The 12,608-nt window shown below is 46.1% G+C and overlaps 1 protein-coding gene across 3 annotated transcripts in view; it reads right to left on the reverse strand.

Moving 5' to 3' along the window:
* The window catches only part of LOC126542828 (high affinity cAMP-specific and IBMX-insensitive 3',5'-cyclic phosphodiesterase 8B-like), a 386,400-nt gene that overhangs the window by 22,075 nt on the left and 351,717 nt on the right, over positions 1–12,608 (reverse strand). For all 3 annotated transcript variants that reach the window (XM_050189936.3, XM_050189939.3, XM_050189938.3), the window contains exons 4-8: positions 9,913–9,972; positions 8,239–8,296; positions 3,349–3,516; positions 1,605–1,834; positions 1,460–1,530 (exon numbers count right to left, since the gene is read on the reverse strand). In XM_050189936.3, coding sequence (XP_050045893.1) covers positions 1,460–1,530; positions 1,605–1,834; positions 3,349–3,516; positions 8,239–8,296; positions 9,913–9,972 — 587 coding nt within the window. The remainder of the gene's footprint in view (positions 1–1,459; positions 1,531–1,604; positions 1,835–3,348; positions 3,517–8,238; positions 8,297–9,912; positions 9,973–12,608) is intronic.

The following is a 12,608-nucleotide window of genomic DNA, read 5'->3' on the forward strand; positions in this document are numbered from 1 at the left end:
TGGCAAACCGCCTTGTTAGGAAGCCAGCTATAAATAAGGGCAAATTTGCGGAATTATTTCACAATGCTACGATTGCGAACTAAGAAGTCTGAAGAACCAGATGCTGCTTATACCTTCAGTTTTTAGGAGTTTGTTAGAAAAACCTTCAATTCAGTGCCAAAGACTATAGTGGGAACTTGTTTTTTTTTAATGTTCCCTGTCTTTTGTCGTTTGGATGTACATAATATAAACCTTTCACTTCATTAAAAAAGTTTGAACCAGAATGGGCTCAATGCGATAAAACAATATTTGCCTTCCACAAGAGAATAAGTGTTTATGGGAAGACCTCCAGCAGGAATCGCGGGTTACCAGACGGCATTCTCTAGCTGGAGAATGTGTGTATGTAATGCGTCCCTCATGTTAGGAATAACAGATATCCCTCGAATCGCGAAAAGCATGGTGGCGATGACGTCAGCCGTCTCATGGTTTAGAAGCATTGATTTACGTTGATAAAATTTCATTCCGGTGTTCACCTATGTCTTAGCAAATGCTGGGCCCATTTTTACTTTAGAACATTTGCTGGCTCCAGTTACAAAGCCCGTAGTGAAACTGCATGAGAAGGCAGAACGCACGTCGCCAAAGAAATTCTCCAAGGTCCATAGAAAGCGATAATTGCGTTCATAAGTTTGAGTAGTGCGACAAACGAGAGCGGAATAAAGAAAATGGTACCACGGCAGTTTCCTTTCCCATGCTCCTATTTCCCACGCTAGAGAAACTGAATGCACAGCAGCTCACCGAAATGGCAACCTGACTACTATACGTTCACATGAACAGACCTGGTAGCGGTAGTCGCAACACTTCTAAGGTACGGTCCTTGAAGCTCTTACCAAAGGCGATAACTCGGTTACTAAGCTTAACTGAAAGATAATTTTTTTTTTCGATTGTTATATGTAGTTATTGTTCTGCACAGACATTGTTTTGGATGGCAAGGCTAAATGGGCAGTTACTGCGCTCGACCTAGACCCGTCACTCTCTTGAGGCGACACGGACAACACAAAGCATGCAGAAGCGCGGGAGTCGGTGCTGTGTTGTCTGTTTACTGCTGCTCGTGCCACTTGCACTGTGAGAAATTTATATGCGACTTCAATTCTCGTTGTACAACAGCATGACTTCCGAGCCTCCACTGCGAACAATTCTACTATGTCGACTACGCACCATTGATTGGCAATCACGACTAAATGCTTTGGGTGAGCTGCAAAACATGTATTCAAATCTGTAATGATTTCTACGTCGCATGTGATTCACTACAACATGAATCATAGATAATTATAGATGCTTCCATTTAAAGTGACTTAAAGTAGAAAGCAACAGAAAGATGTCGGTTTGTAAACACTCTGAGCAAAATCTATATTATTTTTTTTACCACTGTCACATTTTGAGCCACATTCGCGTTGGAAACGTGGCGCACTGTACAACTCACCGGCATCGGGCGAGAAAGGCTTTTCCATGAAGAAAGGACACTCCTTAATGTACACCACGTGGTCCGACTTCCTGCAAGCAGAGCACAGAGCGAGGAGCAGCGTCTGAGCAGACATGTGAGCAACAGCAAAGCGATCGAGCAATACCCGGTGTGAATCTCGACGGGGGCGATCTTGCTCCACATGGGGATGCACTCTCCGGACTTCCGCTTGTGGAACAGCGTGCCCTCCCACTCCTTGCCTTTCTTGAGCTGCGTGCAGATGGTGGCGGCCACTTCCGCTTTCAGCGAGTCAGTGCGGTGAAGCTCCTGGGCGTCCACGCCTAGCATCTCCTCCACAGAGTAGCCCACCAGCTTCTCGGCAGCCCGGTTCATGTACTGCTCACGTGTACAGAGAGAATGGGTGGCTATTAATTTACGCGACTCCGGAACTCTTAGGGGCGGAGACTGAAAGCGCGTCAGGGACAGGTGACACGAACAGCCCCCTGAACAATCAGTATCACCCACACATTACCACGCGCTCTTTGTTATGCTTCTTCTTGTCGGTTGGTGCAAGTTAACGGCATGAGTTATGCGCTTACTCTTCTGCGCAACACACGCACGTGGCATCTTATAAGTATTACGTTTCGAGTGCACTACCGCGATCACGACACATTATCACGACACGCGATACACACTTCGCATTCCACGGTTGTCGCGACACTCACCGGCTGCTCTAAAATGCACGATGACAGCGTATAAATAGAGGACCGTTTATTAAGCGATTCAATCGATTACGCGGCCACAGAACGTGCCGTCAGATAAGCTGGTATCACTATAAGTTCGTACTCTCTCTTGCGGGAACAGTTTCGCCCAATAAACAGTTTCCATATCCGAGGTTCTTCCGTTATCTGACTGCCCCCTCACGTCCGTCATTTCTACGCAACAATTTGGACACATTGAAAACAACAATAAATAATAGTAAGCACATAGGCAAATTCTTTACGTTGCTGCAGGAAATGAACGTACGTGCTAACATGATATATGGCGCACCATGAACAGTGTCTTGAACCGATAAAACTTGTTTACTGTTTCTTTTTCTCCCTTTGTCGTTCGTACGAGCGTCCCTGTCAACACCGAGATCGGCCGCCATGCGCCTATGCGCCACAGGGGACAGAGATGTTCGTGTGAAGAGTACCAGGGACAGGAAGTTGAAGACATTGAGAAGGTCCGTAACGTTGCAAGCGAGTAGGGGACGTTATAAACCTTCTAAAAAGCAACTAGCACGTCAGTGCGCCGTCGGTGACCGTTGGCAGAGGGAGTGCATTATCTTAACAAAACGATCGGCCACATACACGTCTTTTAGCAAAGCACAAGCCGAGTCGGCGTTTGTTACTTTCTTTCTCGTATTTTCGTTTTCTGCGCTGTTTTTCATCTTGCGTCGCGTATACGGACACAAACATTTGCGTGCCTGTCAGCTGCAACTCCTCACTGAAGGCGTGGGTAGACTTTGGTTACTGTGGCAGAGACGGCACCTTCCACCCGCCGCGGTAGCTCAGCGGCTTTTGGCGTTGCGTTGCTGAGCTCGAGGTCACGGGATCCAATCCCGGACGCCGCGGTGGCATTTCGATGCGGGCGGAATGCAAACACTCTCGTGTACCGTGCACTGTGTGCACGTGGAATGCCCCAGGTGGTCAAAACTAATCCGGAGTCCCCCACTAAGACGTGCCCCATAATCAGATCGTGGTTTTTCCACGTAAAACTATAGAATTGCGCTAAGGGAAAAATTACTGGAACGTTAGCGGTAACAAGTTGTGGGTACGAATCTTCCCGCGAAAGTGTTCGCGGAAGTACCGGATAGGAAAGCTGCGCAAAAACACACACACAAAAAAAGAAGAAACCGGTGCGGCCACCTGAATCTCGTGCGAGGCACCGGTGACGATGACGCCGTCCCGTGCATAGTGCAGCGCAGAGAAGAGCGCCTCGGAGGCCCTGAGCTTCCACAGGTTGATCAGGTCATTGTGCTCGATCTGCATCATCTCGTTCAGGCACACGCCCAGAGAGCACGTCTCCGTGAACCACTGCAGCCGACAAGAATTGGTAACCGTCAACCGTCGGGCGCGACACTGCCTGGATCTCAGTGACACTCAAAAACATGCACGACACCCAGCTATGCTTACGCAAATGCGATGGTAGTAAGGCCTTCGTTATGACAGTAAATAAACGCGGTACAGTTAAGAGTGAGCAAATAGTTAAGAAGAACGTGTGGTCCTGATGCACTTTCATCTAACGCTCGATGATACTTAGCGGGCGTTTTCAGATGTTGCGAGGGTTGTCGCCGGTTCGAACTCGTTTTCTGATTATAGTCTTATCCAGTACTAACTAATAAAAGGCGAAGTTCCGGAATAGCTTAAAGAGCCCCCACGTAAACTAAACTCATCCTAATACACGCATCTCATTTGTAACTTTCGGCCCTTAACATTAACAAACAAAGCAAATAACAGGATACTTCCTTTGGTCTGGTACAGGTATTTAGACCATTGAATTAGCGTTGCTGAATTAAGTGGCACACGTGCTTCTAATACACGCTCAGCGATTAGGAGCCTTAAATAGTGCTATTTTATGTGCCTGATGAATAGAGCCTATCGGTTGGGTGGCTTGTCGTTTAAGGGGTGCTCTTGCAGCAATGGTTTCCGGTTATTTAAATAGAGAACTGAAGGCAAACATTTTTTTCATAGCTGCCGACATCAAAATATCTGGGATATGATCCTAAATATGATTATTAAACGGGAACATATTGCGAATTAACTTTCAAGTGAATTAATAAAAGGCACATGTTGCAAGTGTAGAATTTAAGTCATCCAATATACTTGAAGCACAGCCTTCTGCTAGAAACTTTGCGCATACCACAACTTTCGAGAAATGCGGATATATTAAAGATGGACAGTGAAATGCGTTGCTATTTCGGTTGACAGTTTTCCACATTGTATTATTCCATAGTGCACAACCGCATTAATTGGAACAGCGATGTTTCGTGGCTTCTGGAACTGTCAACTGAAACGTCACTCCAAGACCTTTGCCATTACAATGACGTCCCAGCAGTCGCAGCAATGCGCCTGGCATCACATCATCTGTTTGACCGACACTAAGGCTTCATTTACGCGCATACCAATTGCTGCGTCAACAAACAAATATGCTAAAAATCAGCATATGTCATCCCAGAGTTGCACGCATGCATGCTGGTTGCGGTGTTGCCGTCCACAATAACTGAGCTTGTATGGCCCATTGTACTGCCAATCGGCTTTATGAACATACCAAAGACACCGGGAAAGGAGTGGTCGTCACAGATTCTTCGGCTGCTTTTGTAGTGAAATCCCGCCCCCCCCCCCCCCCACCCCTTCAGTATAAACAGATAGACGTGTGACCTATATGCTTTCTAGAACGAACTCGTTCAAATCACAGAAACAAGCGGTGTTCCAATCATTTTCAGGTCACCGCGGAATAAAAGGAAACTAAACGTTGGCTAAAGTGGCTCATGGCAGTTTGGAATCTCGTTTTGTTCCAAAGCCCTAGTGGGACGCAGGGCGCTTCACACGAGGCCTAAAAATATAATGTTGGATTCATTTACAGAGAAATTACAGAGAACAGAGTCAGTCGTATACGCAGTTGACCTCCATCATGAGTGCACACCGGCAGCTTCCACGACGCATCGACACCCTCTTACATCGTCTGCGCCTCGGAACTGCTTACACCAAGTACTTCCTACATCGAATCACGCTTGTGTCACTTCCGGCATGGTTGTGCGTCCATGACGCCGAAGATGTATGCCACCTACTCGTCGACTGATTCAACCACGTTAAACATAGACAGCGCTTCGAATAACAAGTCGGTTTACTAGACTTCTCTTTCTCTTACTTTTCTTTACTTGCCGTGATGTTGGGTTCGTGGCCATCAAAAGCAGTGCACCGCAAAGCAATATGCCCACTCCAATGTTTCGCTAAAGGCACCGGCATCATTGATGAATACTACCTACACAGCGTCCTGTGCATAGTTGTATAGTGCAGACATCTCATCCTTGCGTGAGACAGATACTTGTGTACATACGGCGCTCGCGGAGTCTGTTTGAACATAAGTCTTGCACCCTTATGTCACTACATTTTTTTTTTTCGGTTATATTTATGCATTACCTAGGTGGCAAGAATTTTTGCTATTGATTTCTAACTCATTTTGCTCACTAATCGAAAAGGAGTAGCCGTCGCCAATATGTAATTATAAAAAACGAGTAATAAAAAATGATGTTAAAGTCGGAATTTATCAATATCTAAAACCGCGTTACGTTTCAGTACTTTTAGCACACATTAGCAATGGGACCTATCCACTTTCATTAAGAAAAAAATATTAGTAATGTGCACAATTCCTTTAGTTGGAATGCCTATAGGCTTCCTAAATACGAAGTGCGATTCAAGTGCGCCCGCATATAAAATGGAAGTAAACGCGAGCTCCGGAAATCTGTCCCGAGGCACACGGGACTTAGAGCAAATTGTGCTGGCGACGCTAACTACACTGGGCAAAGGCGCGACGACATCGGCCGGAGATGTCGAGTGACCGTCACTCATTTCGTGCAGCTGTGCGGCAAATTTCATCGGCGGTCCGCGCTCGCTGTTGCATTGTGGATGCCTGAATGGCAGCGAGCGCTCCCGGACAAGCGCACGCCTTCTAACGAACCTGTCGCGCGCTGACGGAGTTTGCTTGTCAGCAGCGCGCACCGGGGAAACGTGATGGCGCTGACAATCAGCGTTTTTCGCGCGGACTCGCTCGTTCCCGACGCGGAACTTGTATTTCAACAAGACCCGACTGCGGGAACGCTGCTTTCTCCGTTGGGAATGCGTGACGCAATTTTGAAGCCGGCGACTGACATGGCGTGGGATGCGCGGACAAGCATAGCACGAATGCTGAATATGGCCGCGCTTTTTGATATGACGCAAATAAGACGCCTTCTTCTTCTCTCTCTCTCTCTCTCTCTCTCTCTCTCTCTAGTGGCAAAGCTTTACTTTCGGTTGAGAACATAACCGTGTGCAAACACACGCACACGCGCGCAAGTATGCGAGAAAGTGCGCGCGCCTAGGTACGCGTCGCGTGTGCGTGCGCTTGCGTGCAAGCACCGCCAGCGAAGAGGAGTGACGACGGATGTCGATAGTCTGGGCCCCCGATTGTACGGTAAAGCCAACTTTTCCATAAATGTTCACCCAGTTTAAGTTTTCCGCGTATACATCCACGAAACTGGCGTCTTCTGACAGGCCAGTTGCAAGAGTTGCCGCGGAGGACTGTCAGAATGCGACGATATCAGCGGTTTTGGTTTGATTCTATACGATATATGCCGAAATTTGTAAGCGAGAATTCTGCCCTGTAGCGAGTGCAATAGTCAAAGAAGACAGCCTCGTGCGCTTCAAACGCTCTGCAAACAGTTGGCGGAATTATTTAACTTCTTTATTTTATAGCTGTACAGAGTTGCGTCCCGGCGTTTTAAAATACAGACATCTTGCAACACTCAATCGTTGTAAAAATAGACCAGAGCCATTTCGCCCATATAGTATGGAGCAGTGAAACCAACAGCACACCTTAGAAGAAGCGCTCTGTTTGCTGCACGCTTTATTATACTTCTTCCCTCGAGAAATGCTGTTAGGTTGGTACTTAACAAGTGGCAATGGTGCATCCTCCGCTTTGTCCTCAGATTTCTCAACATTGCATGCGGTCTTTCCGCATGCCCAGTTAAAACTGTGGCTGGTAAGACGTTTTCTTTTTCAAACAAGCATTTGATTGTAACAATCGTTATATGATCTACCAAAAAGAAGAAAAAAAAAAAGAAGATGTGTTACCCACCGCAGTGGCTTAGCGGCTATGGTTGCGCTGCTAAGCATGAGGTCGCGGGATCAAATCCCGGCCGCGGCGGCCGCATTTCGATGGGAGAGAAATGCAAAAACACCCTTGTCACGTGCATTGGGGGCACATTAAAGATTCCCTGGTGGTCAGAATTAATCCGGAGACTCCCATTACGGCGTGCCTCATTATCAAATCGTGGTTTCGGCCCGTAAAACCCTGGAATTCATTCAAAAATGTGTTCTATATATAGGTGCCGTATCTCTGTGTCCCCCATTCCACAAAATATTTATTTAAACAATATGATATTTTACCAGTGTATTTATTATACGACCACAGACGAGTATTAAAGTATTAGACCGGCCGGGGTTTCTCAGTGGCTATGGTGTTGGGCTGCTGAGCACAAGGTAGCGGGATCGAATCCCGGCCGCGGCGGCCGCATTTCGATGGGGGCGAAAGCGAAAACACCCGTGTACTTATTAGATTTAGGTGCACGTTAAAGAACTCCAGGTGGTCGAAATTTCCGGAGTCCTCTACTACGGCATGCCTCATAATCAGAAAGTGGTTTTGGCACGTTAAACACTAGAATAAAGAAATAAAAGATATTAAAGCATTAGCCTGGCATAAGGCATAAGAATGATGTAATGATATATTTGTCGCAGTTACGTGGAATAGCTTCCGTGCGACAAACAGACATGGCAAAAAAAAAAATAAGAAACAGTTCCTGCGAGGCGGCATATCATACCTTTTGTCGTTATATCACCATGTTCGTATGGAACACGGCGCAAATAATCTGCACAAGGCCTTGTGCCTTTTCTGAACTTTGGAAACTGTTCTTAACTTGCATAGCAAAAAAAAAAAAGAACTGCAGCATTTCGATCACGCAACAGAAAGTGAGCAAGTAGTACAGTGATGGTGAAATTTACCCTGTTGTAACCGCATTTCAGCAGCGGAATGACAGCTGCTTCCTCCTTATCGGCCAACCTGGAACGCAAAAGATAAGAAAGGGTAGAGAGCTCTCAGCGGTATCACAATCGCGTCAGGCAAGCACGGCACTCATTATGCATCACTTTTACGTTGCCTACGCAACATATAAAAGCCTCCCGCGGTGGCGAGAGGGCGCTGCCACTGTTTCGTTTTCCTATGAGCGTCGCCAACGCCGGCGATTTCGGCTTCGAGGAGAATGGCGACATTGCGGAGTGACACCGGGAGGCACAGTTGTTCCCTCGCTACTCTAAATGTGAAGCGGAATGCGCTGCTTCGCGGCAGCGCTAGAAGAGGGAACTCGCACGATTTCACGTTGGAACGCGACCGCATTTTTATGGCACGCTTGCGCACGTGTATATATTTGGAAACACGAACATCCTCGAATCGATAAAACAGATGACAGGTGGCATCACGGACCTGTCAGGGTATTCCTCTGATATTTATTTCTCCGCCCTCACTAGTCTGCGCACTTTCGCGCTGCCGTCGCTAAGAGCGTAGCTCCGGCGCAGGGTTATGATGCGAAGACATTTTCAGTTCTTGGTCGCATGCTGTGCTGCTACGAAGTCTCGTTTTAACATAAAACGCGCGCTTTGTTGATTTGCCGTCGTGCCGTTATATGACGTTAGACGCACTGTGACAGCGGTTGCAAATAAGAAATTTGGAAGCAAGCATTGTAGAAAATTTTACAACTGAGGGACACTAAGAATATACACGCAAGGTTGTGATACGAGGCGCCAGCGGCGACCTTTCTTCTTTCAGTAAAATTGCAAGTGAACAAATTATTCACTTATTCAAAGAGCAAATCAATAAATTGACTTATGTAGCGATGGGGCATCATAGAGACAGAGCTGCACCTCATAACGCGGGCGAAAAAAGGAACCGTGCAACGAGGACAAGGGCAGCGCGTGCGTCCATATAGTTTCGAAATGGGCTAACCAACCAAAAGTTTTATTGAAAACCTTCATGTGGTGGAGTCGGCTTTTATATGTGCCGTAAAGTGTTAGACTAGGCGTGTAAACCGTAATGACGACACTTGCACAAACTGGCGAACGTAGATGTTCAAGAACGTATTCTTGTTTTCGTTTACGTGTTCGCTTTTCAATCTGTTCAAACAAGCGCCTGTGGGAAAGTGGGTTCGGCAAATCACCCAAGCCCGTAGCGCACACTGTTCAAAAAGAACATAAATGGAAAAGCATAAGGGAATAAACCAGCTTTCGCTGCACTAAATAAAGCGGCATATCTCACTGCAATGCAATTTGCTTTTTTACCATTCTCTTTCTGTTTAATTTGTTTAGCCCTCCACTATAGCTGAAAATACGAATCTTAGCGGTGAGTTTTGGGGAATTCTTTAGTGGTTCTTCACTTTCTCTACTTTTGGTTCAACTCTCCACTCGTTTAACTGATATTAAGCTGTCGCATCTGTCATTACAACGATGGTCAATAATATAATTCAACACAGCGAGCCCACATAACAAAGTTTTGCACGACTAGCCAACACCACGATGTTCTGTTTTGCTTGTATTTGTGCAGGAGTTGGGGAGGGTCTGGATAAGAATCGAAATATGAAACGGCCGCACCGGCAAGAAAGTGCACACTGAACCAAGCACACTTACCCTTTCTTTACGACAGCGATGATACACGTGAATTGGCTACCCCTGAAACCACGAAGCGTTCTGCAAGGAGTGACAACACACATTCTCATTTTTTTATTGCCAACATTTAGCCAAGCGCAATTGCTTAAAACATATATGCGTATAACATTTAGCGTTCTTTGGTCACCGGACTTAATTTTTTTTTAATCTGCGCGTATTAAGACATGGAACCCCCGAGATTCATTCCCCAACTAAGCTTCGCATCTCGCGCATGACTATGAATTTGCTACTTGAAATTTAATAAAGCCCATAGGAAACTTGTAGGCTCTAAACCTATATATCTATATTCTACATGGAGCCAGCCTTTATGAAACTAGAAGAAATTTAGTACTTTCATCACAAGGAGGTAATCATCATCATTAGAAGCAGCAGTAGTAGCCTATTTTATGTCTACTGCAGTACGAAGGCCTCTTCCTGCGATCGCCAATTACCGCTGTCCTGCGCCAACCGATTCCAATTGGCGCCAGCGAATTTTCTGATTTCATCGCCCCACCTAGTCTTCTGCTGTCCTTGACTGCGCGATCCTTCTCTTGGCACCCATTTTGTGGCCCTAATGGTCCACTGGTTATCTAACCTGCGCAATACATGACCTGACAGCTCCATATTCTTTCTCTTAATATCAATTAGAATATCGGCTATACCCGTTTGCTGTCTGATTGAAACCACTCTCTTTCTGCCTCTTAACGTTATGCCTAGCATTCTTCGTCCCATCGCTCCTTGTTCGGTCCTTAACTTGTTCTCAAGCTTCTTTGTCAATCTCCAAATCTCTGCCCCATATGTCAGCACCAGTAGAATGCACTGATTGTACACCTTCCTTTTCAATGATAATGGTAAGTTTCCAGTCAGAAGTTGACAATGTCTACCGTATGCGCTCCAACCCACTTTTATTCTTCTGTGAATGTCCTTCTCATGATTAAGGTTCCCTGTGAGTAATTCACCTAGATAAACGTACTCCTTCACAGACTTTAGAGGCTGACTGGCGATCCTGAACTCTTGTTCTCTTGCCCGGCTATTCATGATTATCTTTGTCTTCTGCATATTAATCTTCAACCGCACTCTTGCACTCTCTCTGTTAAGGTCCTCAATCATTTGTTGTAACTCGTCTCCAATGTGTTGCTGAAGATGACAATATCATCTGTAAACCGAAGGTTGCAGATGATATGATTCCACAGCCACCCAAATTCTGCATAAGAAAAGTAGGAAGTTACCTATAAAGAACGGGGTCAGACAACGAGACACAATCTCTCCAATGCTATTCACTGCATGTCTGGAAGAAGTATTCAAGCTAATAAATTGGGACGGTTTTGGAGTAAGGATCAACGGCGAATATTTAAGGAACTTTCGGCTTGCAGATGACATTGTCCTGTTCAACAACACTGGGGACGAGTTACAACAAATGACTGAGCACCTTAACAGAGAGAGTGCAAGAGTGGGGTAGAAGATTAATATGCAGAAAACAAAGATAATGATCAATAGCCTGGCGAGGGAACAAGATTTCAGGATCGTCAGTTAGCCTCTAGAGCCTGTGGAGAAATACGTTTACCTAGGTCAATTACTCACAGGGGACCCTGATCATGAAAAGGAAATTTACAGAAGAATAAAATTGCGTTGGTGCACATACGGTCGGCATACTCAGATCCTTACTGGAAGTTTAACATAATCATTAAAAAGGAATGCGTATAATCAGTGAATTTCACCGGTGTTGACATATGGGGCAGAAACTTGGAGACTGACAAAGAAGCTCGAAAACAAGTTGGGGACCGCACAAATAGCGATGGAGCGAAGAATGATAGGCGTAACGTTAAGAGACCGGAAGAGAGCGGTGTAGATCAGAGAGCAAACAGGCATACCCGGTATTCTAATTGACATTAACCGAAAGAAATTAAATTAAATTATGTGGTTTTACGTGCCAAAACCACTTTCTGATTATGAGGCACGCCGTAGTGGCGGACTCCGGAAATTTCTACCACCTGGGGTTTCTTAACGTGCACCTAAATCTAAGTACACGGGTGTTTTCGCATTTCGCCACCATCGAAATGCGGCCGCCGTGGCCGGGATTCGATCCCGCGACCTCGTGCTCAGCAGCCCGACACCATAGCCACTGAGCAACCACGGCGGGTAGAAAGAAATGTATCTGGGCAGGGTATGCAGTGCGTAGGTTGGATAACCGGTGGACGATTAGGGTTACAGAATGGGTGCCAAGAGAAGGGAAACGCAGTCGATGACGGCAGAAGACTAGGTGGGATGCTGAAATTAAGAAATTCGCAAGCGCAAGGAGGAGTCGGTTAACGCAACACAGGGGTAATTGGAGATCGGAGGGAGAGGCCTTCGTTCCGCAGTGAACTTAAGATAGGCGGATGATGATGGTGATGTTGCTGCTGATGATGATGGTCAGTTTCTTTTGGTGGCCTGTCCTGGTCCAGAGATTCCAAGCGCCCTCTGCTGAGTTAGAGGTCTGACCGCCGCCTTAGTCAGGTGCTCGGCAGCTGCTGGGCACTGAGGGCCATGGGTTAATTGTAGGAATCATGAGGAAGGAGGTACACTACCGACGTAAATATTTGCAGCATTTAATAGAGCCTTAAATTCAAAAGGTTCGTAGTGATAGAATTTTCGAGCAATAAATATATATATAAAGAAATGAACATGCTGAATAAAAT

Source organism: Dermacentor andersoni, chromosome 2 (assembly GCF_023375885.2).
Source record: "Dermacentor andersoni chromosome 2, qqDerAnde1_hic_scaffold, whole genome shotgun sequence".
In the NCBI taxonomy this organism is placed as follows: Eukaryota; Metazoa; Arthropoda; class Arachnida; order Ixodida; family Ixodidae; genus Dermacentor; species Dermacentor andersoni.